This window comes from Hyperoodon ampullatus (assembly GCF_949752795.1).
Source record: "Hyperoodon ampullatus genome assembly, chromosome: 3".
In the NCBI taxonomy this organism is placed as follows: Eukaryota; Metazoa; Chordata; class Mammalia; order Artiodactyla; family Ziphiidae; genus Hyperoodon; species Hyperoodon ampullatus.
Genome location: NC_136916.1, coordinates 152,200,128 through 152,219,078, shown reverse-complemented (window position 1 = coordinate 152,219,078; position 18,951 = coordinate 152,200,128). Strand labels below are relative to the sequence as shown.

General features: G+C 43.3%; 1 protein-coding gene across 1 annotated transcript; it reads left to right on the top strand.

Annotated features, from left to right (window-relative positions):
- Nucleotides 1-683: 683 nt before the first annotated feature.
- On the top strand, nt 684-18,692 carry AREL1 (apoptosis resistant E3 ubiquitin protein ligase 1; the record flags this gene model as incomplete). Its single annotated transcript, XM_079699361.1, has 17 exons — nt 684-914; nt 1,858-2,095; nt 5,537-5,706; nt 5,953-6,133; nt 6,333-6,580; nt 8,604-8,681; nt 9,451-9,592; nt 9,724-9,845; nt 11,387-11,462; nt 11,990-12,099; nt 13,414-13,593; nt 13,767-13,892; nt 15,600-15,729; nt 15,817-15,875; nt 17,788-17,877; nt 18,305-18,480; nt 18,590-18,692. Coding segments are annotated over 17 exons (2,460 nt in total), but the record flags the coding sequence as incomplete, so codon positions are not given.
- Nucleotides 18,693-18,951: the final 259 nt, after the last annotated feature.

Here is an 18,951-nt window from a genome sequence, read left to right as displayed (position 1 = left end):
AAATATTTATTGAGTAATTATGGCCAGTGCCAGATGCTGTTTCCTGTTGAGTCAAAGTCGAATAAGGCAAAAATCTGCCTCCATGGAGTTCATAACATGAAGGGGGAGAAAAGTTATAATAGATGAATGAATGCACGGGCGTTTGAGGGAGCCCAGAAGAAGGAACCTCTAACTGTGGCAGGGATTTGGGAGGGCTTTTGCCAAGTGACCAAGGAAGGGCAAGGCTTCCAAATGGAGAGAGTAGAGTGCGCATTCTTTTTACTATGTTAGGACCCCAGTACGTGACGGGAGGTTGGGGGTAGGCATCGTATGTGGACCATGGTGTAGAACAAGGGTTGGTAATCTTTTTCTGTAAAGGGCCAAAGAGTAAATATTTTCAGCTTCCCAGGCCATACAGTCTCTGTCACAGCTACTGAACTCTGCGGCTTTAGGGCAAAAGCAGCCCTAGACAACAGTAAATAAGTGGGTGGGGCTGTGTTTCAGTAGAATTTTATTTACAAAAACAGGCAGTGGGTGGGATTTGGTCCGAGGACCCTGCTATGGAAGTTCCTCTCTTCACCGACAGAGGTAGTGACCCAGTAGAGGGTGTCTTTGGAATTCTTGCTTGACAGATGTCTGGCCTGTTCCATGCTGAGAAGCTGTAATGTGTAACTGGCGGGTGGTGTGTGTGTTCTCTCTTTTACATAGGTGGCATCACAGTGTCTGTGGTTGCATTCTTCTTCACAATTAAGTTCCTCTTTGAGCTTGCCGCACGTGTAGTCAGCTTCCTCCAGAATGAGGACCGAGAACGCCGAGGGGACCGGACTATATATGACTACGTGCGGGGAAATTACCTGGATCCCCGGTCTTGCAAAGTCTCCTGGGATTGGAAGGACCCGTATGAGGTGGGCCACAGCATGGCCTTCCGAGTGCATGTAAGGGCATGTTTCTGTCTCCGTACCCACTGGGGTTTCTGAGTCAGTTGCCTTCCAGAATCCAGTTCAGTCTGTTGGTGGTGCTGGCCTGAAACGTTCATGTTCTCCAACACCTCCCCACCCCCACCCCCCAGGAACTTGGGAATTGTGAACATCTGAAGAGTCACACATTTCTCTATCGTTTTGGTTTAATAGGTGCTTAGCTTGGAAGAAGTATAAAGCTTAATGTTACATTTTCAAAATGAGAAGAATATTGCTGAAAAGAGTAGGTGTTACAGATTAGGGGTTGGCAAACCATGGCCCAAGGGCCAAATCAGGCCCACTTCCTGCTTCTATAAATACAGACTTACTGGAACACAGCCGCACCTATTCATCTTCCTGTACTGCCTATGGATGCTTTCACGTTTGAAGAGTTAACCACAGTTGAGTAACTAACTGTGTATGACCCGCATACCAACAGCATTACTCTCTGGCCCTCTGCAGAAAGTTTGCTGCCCCCTGCAATGGCTTCTCCACTGCAGCCTTGTGCTTAGCTCCATAGTCTGAACCCCACTAGCCCTGCCTAGTGCTTTTGTTCACTCAGTGCCAGTGGTACCCACTGACTTACCTTTACGTTTGGGTTAGCAGTGATAATATAATAAAAAAAAAAGGGTAAGTAAGACAGGGTAGGCAGCATCTGTGGTTCAGAAGTGTCAAGTTGAAATGGACTCAATGGCGTATTTTACCTGTTTCCTCAGAATACATTAAGAATTTGTTTGTGGCTTAATGGTTTTCTTTGAAGCACTGAGAGAATTTGTTCCCTCTTGTGTGAGCAGGACTGTAGGAGTGGGTGGATACAGGGATTTACCAGTCACCTCCTCCCTCCCCACACTCTCTCAGGTAACACAAGAAATGATTTTCTCCCCCTGCTCGATAATGGGTGTCCCTCTTCTCTCCACCGCAGTTATTCTATAAGAACGGGCAGCCCTTTCCTGCACATCGGCCTGTAGGACTAAGAGTTCACATCTCTCATGTTGAGCTAGCAGTGGAAATTCCAGTGACCCAGGAAGTCCTGCAGGAGCCCAGTTCCAACGTGGTCAAGGTGGCCTTCACTGTGCGCAGGGCTGGGCGGTACGAAATCTCAGTGAAGCTTGGTGGATTAAACGTGGCCTATAGTCCCTACTACAAGATTTTTCAGCCTGGTAGGTTGTTTTTTCTTTCTTTCTCTCCCTCCATTCCTTTTTCTTTTCCTTTCTTCTTCTTCTTTTCTTAAACAGTGCCTTTGTTGAGATTTAATTCACATGCTATATAATTCATACATTTAAAATACACAATTTAGTGGTTTTAAAAATTTGTAGACTTGTATAACCATCACCACAGTCAATTTTAGAGCATTTTCATCGCCCCATCACCCTGTACCCAGGTCACTCCATATTTTCCCCAAATCCCTTCTCCCTAGGTAACCACTGATCTGCCTCTGTGGATTTGCATACTCTGGGTACTACTCTACCATTTACATTGCATAAAAGCATGATCATAACATATGTGGCCGTTTGTGACTGGCTTGTTGCACTTAGCATAATGCTTTTGAGGTTTGTCCATGCTATAGCATGAATCAGTACCTCATTTCTTTTATTGCTAAATAATATTACATTATATGGATATGCCACATTTTATTTATCCATTCATCAGTTGATGGACATTTGGGTCGTTTTCGCTTTTGACTACCATGAATAATGCTGATGTGAACATTTGTGTACAGTTTTTGTGTGCACATATGTTTTCATTTCTCTAGGAGTGGAATTGCTGTGTCCTCAGCCGGGTAAGTTCTTAAGGGGTAAGGGTGCCAGAATAGACCAAAGGTAAAGTCTTCTGATTTTTGAAACCTTTTCAAGTAAAAGCACCCTAATCCTACCCTTGCTGCCAGTATGTGTTTTACTTCTTACTGAAGAGTGTCTGCCCAGGCTTCTAGCATCTTAAGAACTGAGGCCTCTGTCTCAACTTTTTTTACCCCCTTGTGGTCCTTTGTGCCAGACAATAGATGTTCATGGGCTTTAAAGCCTAAAAGTATAATCTCTGACTCCTGGTTCTACAACATACCATTTAGTGTGCTGAGACCCTGGCTGCCCTGTTTGCCCTGCCTTGGCTTCCTTTTGACGGTGTCATTAGATACTAGCCAGGTTGGTGTCCACTTTGGGAGTCAAACCATAACAAGAGGGGTCTTGAGAAGATTTGCATATGTTTGCATGAAAGGTCCTCAGTTTTCTTTCTCTTATAACAGAGGAAGCCTCCGGACAAGGTGGCTCCCAAGCCTTCTCCCTCTCCAGGTATTTCCTCCTTTGCTTCAGTGACTCACTCACAGGCTCCTTTCCACACGAATTAGCATCACCTTGCCTCCTGCCGCCAGTGGAGAACAGTTCATATCCTTATAATGTGTACCAGCCCTTTTCTTTTTAAACTAAAACTGAACTATTTATTTTGACATGACTGTAGATTCGCCTACAGTTGTAAGAGATAATACAGAGAGATGCTCTGTACCTTGACCCACTTTTCCCAGTGGTGACATCTTACAGACCTAAAGTACAGTATCACAGCCAGGTTATCGACATGGATGCAGTCAAGACACAGAACATTGCCATCACCGCAAAGATCCTTCATGTTGCCTTTTGACAGCCACACCCATTTTCCCTCCCTCACCCACCTGTTTTTTAACCCCTGGCAGCCCACTAATCTGTTCTCCATTTCTGTAATTTTGCCATTTCAAGAATATTATATAAATGGGATCATAACAATATGTAACCTTTTGGTGAACATACCTTTTTTTCACTCAGCATATTTCTCTGGAGATTCATCCAGGTTGAGTATATCAGTAGTTGGTTCCTTTTTATAGCTGGGTAGTATTTCTTGGTGTGAATATACCATACTTTGTTTAACCATTCACCAGTTAAAGAACATCTGGGTTGTTTCCAGTTTGGGGCCATTATAAATGGTGGTTTTAATTTGCATATCCCTAGTGGTTAACAATGTTGAACATCTTTTTATATGCTTATTTGCCCTCTGTGTGCCCTTTTTGATGAAATGTCTTTTCATGTCTTTCACCCATTTTCTAAATGTATTTTTTGTTTTTTACTATTGAGTTTTGAGAGTTCTTTAAGTCCTTTGTTAGAAATGTGGTTTGCAAATGTTTTCTCTCAAGCTTTAGCTTTCCTTTTCATCCCCTTAACAGGGTCTTTCACAGAGCAAGACTTCAATTTTGATGAAGTCAGTTTATTGTTTTCTTTTTATGGATCATGATTTTGGTATCTGAGAACTCTTTGACTAGTCCTAGATTCCAAGGATATTCTCCTATGTTTTTTTTCTAAAAGTTTCCTAGTCTTATATTTAATATTTAAGGTCATGATCCATTTTTAGTTAACTTTTGTATACTAGGTCAAGATTTTTTTTTTCTTATAAATGTCCAGTTGCTCCAGCATCTTTTGTTGAAAAGGCTAGCTTTCCCCTATTACATTGCTCTTGCACCTTTGTCAGGGATCAGTTGGGCATATTTGTGGGGATCTATTTGTGGGTTCTTTGTTCTATACCATTGATCTGTGTGTCTGTCCCTCCATCAATACCAGAATCTTAATTACACAGCTATGTAATAAGTCTTGAAATTGAATAAACTGACTCTTTCCACTTTACTCTTCTTTTTTATAATTGTTTTAGCTATTCTAGATCCTTTGCTTTTCCATATAAATTTTAGAATAATACTGTCTAAATCTACCAAAAAATCTTGCTGAGATTTTGATAAGAATTGTGTGAAAATTATATATCATTTGGGAAGAATTGACATCTTTGCTATGTTGAGTCTTCGAATTCATAAACATGGTATGCCTCTGAATTTCTTTTTTTTTTTTAATTAATTAATTTTATTTATTTATTTTTGGCTGCATAGGGTCTTCGTTGCCGCGCGCGGGTTTTCTCAAGCTGTGGCGAGCGAGGGCTACTCTTCGTTGCAGTGCGTGGGCTTCTCATTGAGGTGGCTTCTCTTGTTGCGGAGCACGGGCTCTAGGCATGCGAGCTTCAGTAGTTGTGGCACGTGGGCTCAGTAGTTGTGGCGAACAGGCTTAGTTGCTCCACGGCATGTGGAATCTTCCCGGACCAGGGTTTGAACCCATATTCCCTGCATTGGCAGGCGAGTTCTTAACCACTGCACCACCAGGGAGGTCCTGAATTTATTTCTTTAATCAGCGTTTTGTAGTTTTCAACATACAAGTCTTATACGTGTTTTGTTAGATTTGCACCTAAATATTTCAAGTTTGTTTGTTTATTTTGCAATTATTCACTTATTTTTAAGGCCTGCTTCACTTGTAGGCTCCCGGGGGGTTCTTGGTACTATATCTATAACTCTCAGTTCTGTTTTCTCCAAGTTTTTCTGTCATTTTGTTTAGTGCTTGCAGTGGTTAAGAATTTGTAAAAATGAGTTCCCAAAAGTTCATTTGAATTAATCTCTTTGTTTTCTTTCTTTTTCTCTGCCTCATAATGGTATTGTTTATCCCTAGGAACTGGGCAGGCACCCAGCTTTTTAGGACTCACTGACTGAGTAGATCTTTGTGCCCTAAAAATCACCTCTCTGACGTTATGTTCCATTGTCTTTGTTCCAGGAATGGTGGTTCCTTCCAAGACCAAAATCGTGTGCCATTTTTCTACTCTCGTGTTGACCTGTGGGCAGCCACACACTCTTCAAATAGTGCCCCGAGATGAGTATGACAACCCTACCAACAATTCCACGTCCTTGAGAGATGAGCACAATTACAGTCTGTCCATTCATGAGGTAAGCAGGCTCCCGTCTTGCCCTGCGTGCTCCCACCTGTCACTCTCACCCTCTCTAGTTCACTTCCATCCATCTCCTTCTCCCTGACTGTTGTGCCTGCCTTCCTTCATCTGACAATACCTATCTCATTAGTAACTGTGAGACTTCGATTAGCTCGTTGATAGGAAAGTTCTTTGTAGAGAGTAAATTACTGTGCAAACAGGGAAAATTATGTATGGTTGGTGATGCTTTGTTTTCCTCCTGTAGCTCGGTCCTCTGGAAGAAGAGAGCACTGGTGTCTCATTTGAGAAGTCAGTGACATCCAACCGGCAGACCTGCCAGGTGTTCTTGCGGCTCACCCTGCATTCTCGAGGCTGCTTCCATGCCTGCATTTCGTACCAAGACCAGCCAATCAATAATGGCGAATTTGACATTATTGTCCTAAGTGGTGAGTTGAGAGAAGAGCTGTGATTTAGTCCTCTTCTCAGGCCCCTTGTTCTTTGCACGTCTGCACTCTTCTCACCAACCCCACAAATATTAGATATTTGAGCCAAACTTGGTTTAGAGCCCTGTGGACTAAAGGTCTAGTGATAGGTAACTCTCTCCCCTGTCTTGCACTTTAAACCTTATTCCTTGTTATACTTCAGAGAATGAGAAGAATATTGTCGAACGCAATGTGTCCACCTCAGGAGTGAGCATTTACTTTGAAGCTTATCTGTATAATGCTGCCAACTGCACCAGCACGCCGTGGCACCTCCCGCCCATGCACACGAGCTCTGCCCAGCGCCGGCCCTCCACGGCTCTGGAGGAGGAAGATGAAGACTCACCCTCTGAGTGTCACACCCCTGAGAAGGTGAAGAAACCGAAGAAGGTGTACTGCTACGTGTCACCAAAGGTTGGAACTCCCATTCTTGCCCCCTGCCCGAGCCTGCTTGTAATTGGTATTTGGTTACAAAATCCACAAAGCAACAGTCTGAGAATCAGAGCGAGATGATTACCGTGTTGGGGTTCAGGGATACTGAGGAGTCTCCTTCAAGTTGAGCAGAAGGCCGTGCCTCCTCTTCTGTTGCCCATGTCTGGTTTGGCTGGATTACATCTCTGTCTAGAGAGTCTGTGCCTTGGGATTTCAGAGCACCTGTGGCGTTCTGCTGTTTGATTGCTTCTAGGAAGATTTTTCAAGGCATGGCTCTCAGAGTTTTAAAGAAAGGTACTTTTAACCATTAACGATTTCTCACTAGTGTAAAAATTACTGTTGGACCCTTGTACTATTTCAGAACAATTTGATCTTTCATTCTGTGATTTGTGAAAACACAACAGATGTCATGATCCATGTACAGGATTGGAATAGAGAAATTTTGGCAGAGACAAGGAGGTGAACTTCCCAAGGCCCCTGAGCTAAGAGGCGCTTTGTCTTAGGGGTTTTCTTTTTTAGTATTTGTATTTTGCTTATTCATACGGACCTCAGAAAAATGAGACTCTTGAAACATCCCATTACATTCCTTTAACTGCATAACCAAAACTGAGCTCTAATTCTGTTCTACTTTAGAACACTTCACTATGTACTATTCATCATTTAAAAATCTAGCCTTAATTTGGCCTGGGGGAATGGCAAAGAGGGAAATGGTGAGGTAGAGATAAAACAAGATTGGCTGTGATAATTGTTGAAGCTGGTGATGACTTCATTGCACTGTTTTCTCTTCTTTAGTATGTGTTTGAAATTTTCTTTAATGAAGAGTTCTTTAAACATCAAGAAAAAAATCTGACCTACTACATGTTCAGATGACAGGGTTTAAAATTATTTATTTATTTATTTATTTTTCAATGTTTATTTTATTTATTTATTTTTGGCTGTTTTGGGTCTTCGTTGCCGCACAGGGGCTTTCTCTAGTTGTGGCGAGTGAGGGCTACTCTCTTTGTTGTGGAGCACAGGCTCTAGGTGTACAGGCTTCAGTAGTGTGGCACGCGGGCTTAGTAGTTGTGGCTTGCAGGCTCTAGAGCACAGGCTCAGGAGTTGTGGCACATGGGCTTAGTTGCTCCGCAGCATGTGGGGTCTTCCTGGACCAGCGCTTGAACCCGCGTCCCGGCAGGCAGATTGTTAACCACTACCCCACCAGGGAAGCCCCACAGGGTTTTTTTTTTTTTGCGGTACGCGGGCCTGTCACTGTTGTGGCCTCTCCCGCTGCGGAGCACAGGCTCCGGACGCGCAGGCCCAATGGCCATGGCTCACAGGCCCAGCCGCTCCGTGGCATGTGGGATCTTCCCAGACCGGGGCACGAACCTGTGTCCCCTGCATTGGCAGGCGGACTCTCAACCACTGCACCACCAGGGAAGCCCAGGGGTTTTTTTTAGATTAAAAAGTTATTGCATTGTCTTTTCTTTTATTGTAAATGGCAACAGACCTCTTTTTATTCTGACATAAAGGATTTTTATGAACTTTTTTGTATGAGACTCCTCCCATCCCCCACCCCCTCTTCCCCAGCAAATCCTTGGTGCCATTCAAATAGAGATAAAGCAGTGGGCGTGGGCCACTGGTGTTCCCTGTCCACTGACTTGGAAGAAGTCTCTCTGAGAGCATCTGGCTAAACAGAAGGAGATTTTGATTGTTTCTAGGTGAAATGTTATCTACTTATAAAGTGAAAACCTGATCTCAGATATTTGGAAATGGTAGTAAGACTTGAGTATTAAGGTTATGAAATATCTATGTGAAATTGCATGGTGAGAATAATACTTTAAATTTGCATATTTTAAGATAGAGTTGATGTTTTCTATTTGATTTCAGTCCTAAATTATCTTCTTTGTTCAGAGAGGAAAAGGGTTACCATGAGAAATGTAGATGGGGACTGATATTTGAATTATTATACCCAAATAGAACCTCTTTATTTATCATTCACTTCATTTTCTATATGTTGGTCCTCCAGCAATTCTCAGTGAAGGAGTTCTACCTGAAAATCATTCCCTGGCGCCTTTATACCTTCCGAGTGTGCCCAGGAACAAAAGTAAGTTGAACCTTACATCCGGTTCGTGTAGAGCAGGCTTCAGCCTCCAACATCTCAACCTTTTCTTTTTTCCTTGAAGGACTTTTGGTGTTTCTGGAAGTTCTCATTGTGCACACAGGATTTATTGCCAAATAAAGAAGGAGTTGTTACCTCCTCGTGAAGGATGTAGTTCTAGGAGGACACGTGCCTACAGAAACAGCAATTGGTAGCAAGTCAGAATACTTCAACAGTTACCTTTTGTCCCTAAGACTAAGTTAATGGAGAGGGTGCTGGTAACTCTGACCTGAGCTTGGCTTCCCAGCGTGCCAAAGACAGCTCTTTTAGCACGAGTAGTCTCATCTATTAAAAAAAATTTTTTAATTTTTTTAAAGTGGGTTTTTTTTTTAAACTCTTCTGAGCTTTTGGAATCTAAAGGCAAATCATTTTCCCCCAGCCAGCTTGCCCAACCTATTCAGGTGCTCATTTGCTATTTTACATATCCTTCCTGCTTTCACCCTTCTTATATTTTATGTTGGAAAGTCTGTAGTGTTGCCTGTGATCCTAACTAAAAGTGGTCTCTGTGACTCGAGTAATTTAAAATAAAATCTGAATCATAGAGCACTGAGGTGAAAAACAAGGAGATGTACTCCTGGTAGGTACTTACTTGGGGAAAACAGGCTTAACTTGTTTTTGTTGGTTGGTCAGAAGGGTAGGGATGTGAAGGGTTTTTGCTGGATTTGAGGGCTTTATAGATTAACTCCTTTTCTTTTTTTCCTTTTCCTTTTGTTAGTTTTCATACCTTGGCCCTGACCCTGTCCATAAGCTGCTCACACTGGTGGTGGATGATGGCATTCAGCCTCCTGTGGAGCTCAGCTGTAAGGAGAGGAACATCCTAGCGGCCACGTTCATCCGCTCACTCCATAAAAACCTAGGTGAGTTTGGACAGGGATTCTGATGGGGTAGGCACTGACCCCAGATATCTGGATGCCTGAGGGTGTAGAGGTGGCCTGCACAGGTGTCTTATAATGAGGCTGTAATCATGATGGATCTTGCTGCTCCTTAGGAGGCTCTGAGACCTTTCAGGACAAGGTGAACTTTTTCCAGAGAGAGCTTCGGCAGGTACATATGAAAAGACCACATTCCAAAGTCACCCTGAAGGTCAGCAGACATGCCTTGTTGGAATCGGTGCGTAAAGTTTCATCCCTGTCAAAAGTTTCCAACTAGAAACCTCTGTGATATTTGGTTATATTCTGCAGGTTATCTTTTTTATGAAACCCACGTCTCTGTCTTCTTTAAATGTATTAAAGATGGTGTTCTATGCATTTGATTGTACAGAATTCGGGGCAGATTTGTTGGAGGTATGTTATCGAAAGGAGAGACTAGTTGACACATTGGCTTTAAAATCAGACTAAACTAGCTCCTGAACAATTTCATGGAACTCTTACTAGTTTGAACTAATCAGATTGCTTCCCTCCTCTTTGCCTTCATTATTTCATCTGTAAAATAAGAGAAGATGCAGACAGATGACTATTTAACTTAAAAGCATTAAGGGCAGGTGTTACATTGTTGTTATAGAAGAAAGTTCTTGTTATTGAATCCCAGGAATAGAAGAGCTCTTGTGGGATTAAAAGGAAATGATTTTTTTTTTTTTTTTTTGCGGTATGCGGGCCTCTCGCTGTTGTGGCCTCTCCTGTTGTGGAGCACAGGCTCCAGACGCGCAGGCTCAGTGGCCATGGCTCATGGGCCCAGCCGCTCTGCGGCATGTGGGATCTTCCCGGACCGGGGCACGAACCCATGTCCCCTGCATCGGCAGGCGGACTCTTAACCACTGCGCCACCAGGGAAGCCTGGAAATGATTTTTGTTGTCACTCTGGCCTGATGGAAAAGGAACACCTGATGTGTGTCTGTCTCCATTACATAGACACTGGCATAGTTCTTACGTTCCTTGAGAATGAGAAGGCCTTGGTCCCTGTCCAGAAAGTGTTTGTGTTATTTAGCTCTGGTAGGTGCTGCTGGAAACCCCTTTTCTCAGCCACATTCTCCTTGTGGCATGGCTTCCTGTCTGAACCTAGCCTTGTGGCTAAAAATGTCTAGCGGATAGACTGTACTTTACTGAAAACCAAGACTCCTTGGTTCTCTTGCTGACAGCTTACTGATCTGAGCCATTGTTACTTCTTTATTTAAGAGTTTTCTCATTAATAAAATGAGGATTATTAAAAAAAAAGAAGTTTCAACTTTCCAGTAAGGCAATGGTGTAAATATGAATTGGATTATTTTTTTAATTTTAGATTTCTTCTGGAGATATTTACATTTTAAATATAAGATGGTGGGCTTCCCTGGTGGCACAGTGGTTGAGAGTCCGCCTGCTGATGCAGGGGACACGGGTTCGTGCCCCGGTCCGGGAAGATCCCACATGCCGCGGAGCGGCTAGGCCCGTGAGCCATGGCCGCTGAGCCTGCGTGTCTGGAGCCTGTGCTCCGCAACGGGAGAGGCCCCAACAGTGAGAGGCCCGTGTACCACAAAAAAATAATAATAAAAAATTAAAAATAAATAAATAAATATAAGATGGTAGTATTAAAACTTATTTATGAGTAATATACTGCCTCCAGGTACTTGTGGTTATTATATGGACAATGGCAATGTTCTTGTGTTTTTGTCTTTAATACCCAAGAGATACCGGCCAGTGTTCTGACAGTTTCCCTTCTTTTTCTCTCACTGCTTTTCAGTCTCTGAAAGCCACTCGGAATTTCTCCATCTCAGATTGGAGCAAGAACTTTGAAGTGGTTTTTCAGGACGAAGAAGGTCAGTTTTGAAATTTCATATTCATCTTTTTTAACTCTCCTTCCCACTCCTCCTTGTGTCCTTACCCCACATGCACAAAAACAAAAACACCCCCCTACACATACTCGCCACCCCTGCCCCAGCTTCTTTTTCCCTGGGAAAAAGAAGTCATGAGTCAAGACAAAAAGGGTGGCGTTTAATGGCTAATAGCTTGGTAGACCTTGTAAAGCACATACATACAGGGACTTGGAGGGAGAGTTTGAAGCAGAAGGGTAAAGTAACCTTTGTAGAGAAATGTCAGTTTCCTAGGCTCTCTGATCTGTATCCCCACACTAGGAGGCATTAGCTTAGTGATCAGAATACCTTTAATCCTACAGAAAGAGGGGATTTCAATACAAGTCCGTAGCTGAGGTGGGATGGAATGGGGGACACCAAGGTGGTGGAATGCAGGAAGTAAGGATCGGAGAGTATAAAATGATGAATAAATGAACAAAAGTGATAAGCGGTGGTGGGCCAGGGTCACTTTTTATTTTTATTATACTTTCCAGCTCTGGACTGGGGAGGGCCTCGCCGGGAATGGTTTGAGCTAATCTGCAAAGCACTATTTGACACCACCAATCAGCTCTTCACCCGATTCAGTGACACCAACCAAGCATTAGTGAGTCTGTGACTTCCACGTGGGTGGGAGGAAAATGTGGATTGCGTTATAATGAAGAGACTAGTAGAGTTTGAACTAATCAGATTGCCTCCCTCCTCTTTGCCTTCATTATTTCATCTGTAAAATAAGAGAAAATGCAGACAGATGAATATTTAACTTAAAAGCATTATAATACAGTGGCTGTTCTACTCCTTAGTGTTTTAATAATTAAGCCACTTTTCTCACAACATACCTGAAGCAATTGAATGCTGTACAAGATCTCTCTCTTTTTTTAAAATTTATTTATTTTATTTACTTATTTTTGGCTGTGTTGGGTCTTCCTTGCTGTGCACGGGCTTTTCTGTAGTTGTGGAGAGCGGGGGCTACTGTTCGTTGCGGTGCACGGGCTTCTCATTGTGGTGGCTTCTCTTGTTGCGGAGCACGGGCTCTAGGCACGCGGGCTTCAGTAGTTGTGGCTCACAGGCTCTACAGTCGTTGTGGTGCATGGGCTTAGTTGCTTCACGGCATGTGGGATCTTCCTGGACCAGGTCTTGAACCATGTCTCCTGCACTGGCAGGTGGATTCTTAACCACTGTGCCACCAGGGAAGCCCCTGTACGAGATCTTTGACTAGGTGGAGTAGAGAAGTAGACTTTGGCTGAAAGAAGTTCTGGTTTAGGGAAAAGGCATTATATCATCCAGTGATTAACTTCCGTTTGCAGCCAGGGACCATGAAATAAATATAAGATTCTTCAATTTAATGTAAGTCCATCTTTGCCCTTTATCCTCCAATCACTTTTTTAAAAAAATAAATTTATTTATTTATTTATTTTTGGCTGTGCTGGGTCTTCGTTGCTGCGCGCGGGCTTTCTCTAGTTGCGGTGAGTGGGGGCTACTCTTTGTTGCGGTGCGCGAGCTTCTCATTGCAGTAGCTTCTCTTGTTGTGGAGCACGGGCTCTAGGCATGGAGGCTTCAGTAGTTGTGGCACACATGCTCAGTAGTTGTGGCTCACAGGCTCTAAAGCGCAGGCTCAGTAGTTGTGACGCACGGGCTTAGGTGTTCCGCGGCATGTGGGATCTTCCTGGACTAGGGCTCGAACCCATGTCCCCTGCATTGGCAGGCGGATTCCCAACCACTGCACCACCAGGGAAGCCCCGTCCAATCACTTTGAATTATTCATTGGTGGCTGCCAAACAACTAATGCCATTTGGATGGGCTCTTTGATCTTAACGCTGAAATTCTTGCTCCCTTGGGATGGAGTTGGGGAGGGAGGATCTTCACAGAACTAGGCTTGAAGAAAAATGGCCCAGGGCCATTTAATCTTTCTCTTTGACAGGTGCATCCCAACCCTAATCGCCCCGCTCATCTGCGCCTGAAGATGTATGAGTTTGCAGGGCGCCTGGTGGGCAAGTGTCTCTATGAGTCCTCTCTAGGAGGAGCCTACAAGCAGTTGGTCCGAGCTCGCTTCACCCGTTCTTTCTTGGCCCAAATCATAGGACTGCGCATGCATTACAAGGTAACTCTTAGGTGTGCATTTTCTACTAAGGCCCCTGGCCATTGACTCTGGAATCTCTCCACCCTCAGCTTATTATTCTTAAGGTTGAATGGGCAAGTGGTTCCAAGCAGTTACAAATTTCGTTTCTGGGTAAGAGTAGTCATGTTCTGTTCTGTGTCTTTCTGTCTCCTCAGTACTTTGAAACAGATGACCCAGAATTCTACAAATCTAAAGTTTGTTTCATCCTCAACAATGACATGAGTGAGATGGAGCTGGTCTTTGCAGAAGAGAAATATAACAAATCAGGTCAATTGGATAAGGTGAGAAAGAGAACTGAAGCCTGTGGGTCCCATTTCCCAGCCTTCTCTAGAGCAGGGCTCTCTAGTATAACTTTCTGCAATGATGGAAGTGTTCTCTGTTTGTGCTTTTGAGCGCCCAGAATGTGGCTGGTGTGAGCAAATAACTGAATTTCTAAATAACCACGTGTGACTAGTGACAACCATATTGGAGAGCATAGCTTTGGGGCACTGCATCCCACACTGTATGGTCTTGGCCTATTTAAGTGGAGCCAAAGGCATGTATACCCATCCATCCCACCCATTCCTACTTTCCAGTAGAGAAGAAACTAAGTGATAGTGAATTGTCACTGCACAAGCAGCTTTGGAAGGGATGACAGTGTCTTTCTTAACGTTAGGGGCAGGGATGTAGATGACTTCTATTTTAACACTGTGCGTATATATTTTTAAACTTTTTACTAGAAAATTAATGGCCAAAAGTATTTCTGATGCAAATGTGGTTTTGTTTACATCCTGGGGTTAAATAATATCAAATGGTAACGATGAAGCTAAAGTTGCAGTTATAAATAATTGAAAGCAAAATAGCGATGACTGAAAATTTGTGATCACTGATAGCACTGAACTGATAATCAGATACCTTTGTGAACATTGTGGGGATCCCAGCTGACGGCCTTTGCACGTGTGTGGGCGGAGCCTGTCTTCCTGACCCAGCACTGCAAGGTGTCTAGAGTCAGTGGAGTACTGAATTAGGGTCCACAGGCCTAGGGGAGTACTGATTTTAAATGGATTTAATATGAATACTAAATCTTAGTAATTTACTACTTAGGCTACTAGTTAGAAATGCTTACACACATAAAATAAAAATATCCAGAATTGTGCACAGTAACAGAAAAAAGTCTTACACGTTTAGATCCATTGAGAATCCTTGCTCTGGAGCAAAGTTCCGTCCCTACCATGCTGTCGTCAGGACCTTAAAATCTGATCTTGTAACTAAATGGAGGCCTTCACTACTCACCTATGAAGACAACCATGGTCATTGTACACAGGTTTTCTGGGGCTGTGGCATTAAACTGTGCTTCAGGGCTTCCTCAAAGCTCCCTTAGGGGCCATTTATTGGAAGGGGTGTGCCAATTCTATTTGAGAATCATGCAGTTCAGCTTTTTCTTTGCAGATAGAAAAATGGGGGGCCCAAATATCTAAGTGACTGAAATCCTGTAGCAAGTTAGTCTCCAAGTATCAAGCCGTGGCTTTTTCCATTGACTCACGTTGGAAATAGAAGAATGTAGGGAACATCTATGCCCATCTTAGAATTTTTGAGACCTGAGAAGACTTCTTCACTACTTATATGGTTTTATTTATTCTCAATTGGCTCAGGGGTTTAAGAGAAGAGGTCAGTAATGGTTCAATTTTGGATCATAGAAATGTTAAAATATTGCTAACAAGGAACCATAATATCTTCCTGTTGCATCACCACTGTTTGACCAGGTCAGAGGAGACTTACTGAGAGACCCACTTCAGAAACAGTAACGAGGAGAATATATAGCAATAGCAGTAGGAAACCTTAAGCTTAGTAACTAAATAAAACCAAGTGTGTTGAAAACCTGAACGCACAGCAGGAGCTTGTGACCATGGTGGAGTTCAATAATGCTGTGTTTGTGGGACATACTGGGCACATGTCATCTCATAAACTCCAGTCCACATCCTCTCCCTGTCTTTTGCCTCTTCTTTCAGGTCGTAGAACTTATGACAGGTGGAGCTCAAACCCCAGTCACCAACACGAATAAAATCTTCTATTTAAATTTGCTGGCCCAGTATCGGCTGGCCAGTCAAGTGAAAGAGGAAGTGGAACATTTCCTAAAAGGTGGGATCCTGTCTACTCTTGGCTTTGAGGTGAAAATACTTGTACCCATGGTGTGGATATGGCTTTAACTTGGCTACTTTGTTTCAGGCCTGAATGAGTTGGTCCCTGAGAACCTTTTGGCTATTTTTGATGAGAATGAGCTTGAGGTAAGTGCTTACAATTGACACCCCCTATTCTTGGCTTGCTTTTTATTATGCCCACAGGAACTGGATTACTGCACCTTCTGTTATGAGATGCAGTAGGAAAGCCCTTTAAGTGTTGGTTTTACCTTTGTCGCTCTTCCATGCATGGACCCTTTCTCCAGCTTTTAAAAAATTTGAATGTGAAAATTAGGAATCAGCAAATTACTAATTATGAATAGTAATAATTAATATTTATTCATCAAAGATTATTGATACTGTCAAGTAGTAAAGAATGTTGGTATCCTGTACAGTCTTTGTAAATCCTATGACCTTTAAAGTTGATTTAAGGGAATAATAGAATTTATTTGTTCAGAGACTGTTTATTGAGTGTCTTCTATATGCCATGTGCTTTTGAAGAACTGGGGAGCTAGGAATGAATAAGACCAAGTCCCTGTCCTCATAGAGCTACATTCTAGTGAAGGAAACAAACCAAAAGATGTGATGCATCTCACAGCTTTGTGTTACAACACTATATAGTTAATATATTCTTATTTTAGATCCTGTAACACCCAAAATGCAGCTATAAGATGGTAAATACCTTGCTATAATTAGCAAAATTGAAGTTCTATGAACTTCAGGTATAGATAAAAAATAAAACCAGTTTGCTTTTACCTGCTGCTCACAGATGATATACACAATGCAAGTTACTAGCTTTAGCTTTAACTTCCTGTAGCCTTTATGAGGGGCATGTTTCTGTAAACTATTTCCTATAGGGAGGAAGTTCTTCTTTCAAAATGGGGAAACAAAAAGTAGTTTCAGGTCGTCTTGCACAGTTTTTATTCTTGTTAATTGAATTGGCTTCGAGAACAAGAATCAAAGTCTCATGCAATTTTCAACACGTTTTGTTCCTTTAGATATGCAATCTGAATAATGAACTCTCCATCTCTCAGCCTGAAGTTTCTGACAGACCTGTCACCTCTTGCTGTCATTTTCTGGGCTGAGGAACAGCTTCTGGTGTAATTTGTTTTACCCTGAAGCAAAGCATTTGTAACAATTCATAAAGTGCATAGGAGGGAGGACGCAGTCTCTTAACGGTTGTTCCCCATTCTGCTCTTAGTTACTCATTAGCTTAGCAAGTTCTTTTTGAAGGAGCCAAGCTTCTCAGGCTTAATTTGGGCTTTTCTTTTCTTTGATTAGGTTGTTTCATTCTTTATAGCTATTGGATGAGTACTTAGAGTCTGCTAAGTAACTTGCTGGATCTTGAACCAAATTAGAACATCAACAAGATGTTTAGGGTTCTGATGTCATTAATGTTCTCATTTTTTGGCATTATTTTTCATTTATCTGACCAAGTAGAGGCAGGGCTGAAGGGATGGTAGTAGAAGTTCAATCCAGAAAAGAAGGATGGATCTGGGGAAAAAGGAAAGGCCATCTAACAAATTCATAAATGGGGCTGGGGGTCTTCATGAAAGGGGAAGGGCCTGCTTTTGCCCCTGGTATTCCCAGGCCACATCCAGAGCAGACAGTCAGTAAATAGTTGGTTCCCTTTCTGTCCTCTGTTTCAATTCAAAATAATATATAGCAGCAGTTCTTAATTAGGGGTGCGCATCAGAAGCCCTCGGGAAACTTTTTCAAAATACACAAGCTTGTAACCTGTCCCTAGAGATTCTGATTCAATAGGTCTGGGGTAAGGCCATAGGCATCTGTCTATCTATCTTTTTTTTTTTTTTAAGCTGTGTGATTTTTCCCACACTGGTTAGGAACCATTGGCCTATTATAATTGATTTTCCTAAAGCAGTATTCTGGCATTATGACCTCACCTTATGTCTCTTTCTTGGTGTTTTCTGTATTCCACATTTTGCATGTTAACATATTTTGACCTTATGGTGGGACTTTGCCCCTCTGACTATCCTAGTAACACCTGACTATTCTCCAGCTGCTGATGTGTGGGACTGGAGACATCAGTGTGTCTGACTTCAAAGCCCATGCGGTGGTCGTTGGTGGCTCATGGCATTTCAGAGAAAAGGTAAGTGGGCCAAATTTCTTTTAGTCGAATTTGTGCTGTCTTGTAAGGAAAAAGTTTCAGAAGGAAAAAGTCGAGTAGTCGGAGAAGCAGACATATCAACTGGGATATATGTGGGAAAGTGATATATGTGGGAAGGGCAGGTGGTCATCCAGGCAGACGGGAACCCTGGTCCCTAAGGGCTGTCATGCTGCTGCCACAGAGGCAATACATTGGAAAGGCAGAGAAATAGAACCAAGTAATCAGCGACTACACTCCTGACCGTGTAACAATATCAATTCCTTTTAAAGAGGTTGTCGACTCGAGCCGTTCCTACCTGCGTGCAGTAACTGGGGCCCACCCCCACTTCAGGATATCCTGTTCCTTCCCCCAGGGGTCACATCCTAAGCTGCACATAGGTGTGACCCCAACCTTGTGCTCTCCCCGCCAGGTCATGAGGTGGTTTTGGACTGTGGTTTCCAGTTTGACGCAGGAGGAGTTGGCTCGGCTGCTTCAGTTCACAACAGGCTCGTCTCAGCTACCACCCGGAGGCTTTGCCGCCCTCTGTCCCTCATTCCAGATTATTGCCACTCCGACCCATAGCACGCTACCAACTGCACACACGTGGTGGGTATCTGACTGCCTGGTGCATGCTGTCACGGGGGATTATCTTTCCAGCCCTTGCCAATGTTTCTGGTGGTGTGAGTTAATCACTTCTCTCCCCTTGGCCTTCCAGTTTCAACCAGCTGTGCCTCCCTACGTATGACTCATATGAAGAGGTGCACAGGATGCTTCAGCTGGCCATCAGTGAGGGCTGCGAGGGCTTTGGCATGCTCTGACCACTCTCTTGCCATCCACTTGGCTCCCGTGCTTTCTGGAGCATCCGGGTACACATAACAGACATAACCACTGACCCTAACATACAGAGAACCATCAGCCAGAAGCTGCTGCGTGCTGTCCAGTGTCTGGAGTATTCAGTCACCTACAAGCCTTGTCCTTCCCTCGCCCCCTCCTTTCCCATCTCCCCCCACCAGGCCACTTTGGCAGGTACATAATCTGAGCAACTCGCTCAGTCACGAGAGGAGGGCCGTGCTGCTG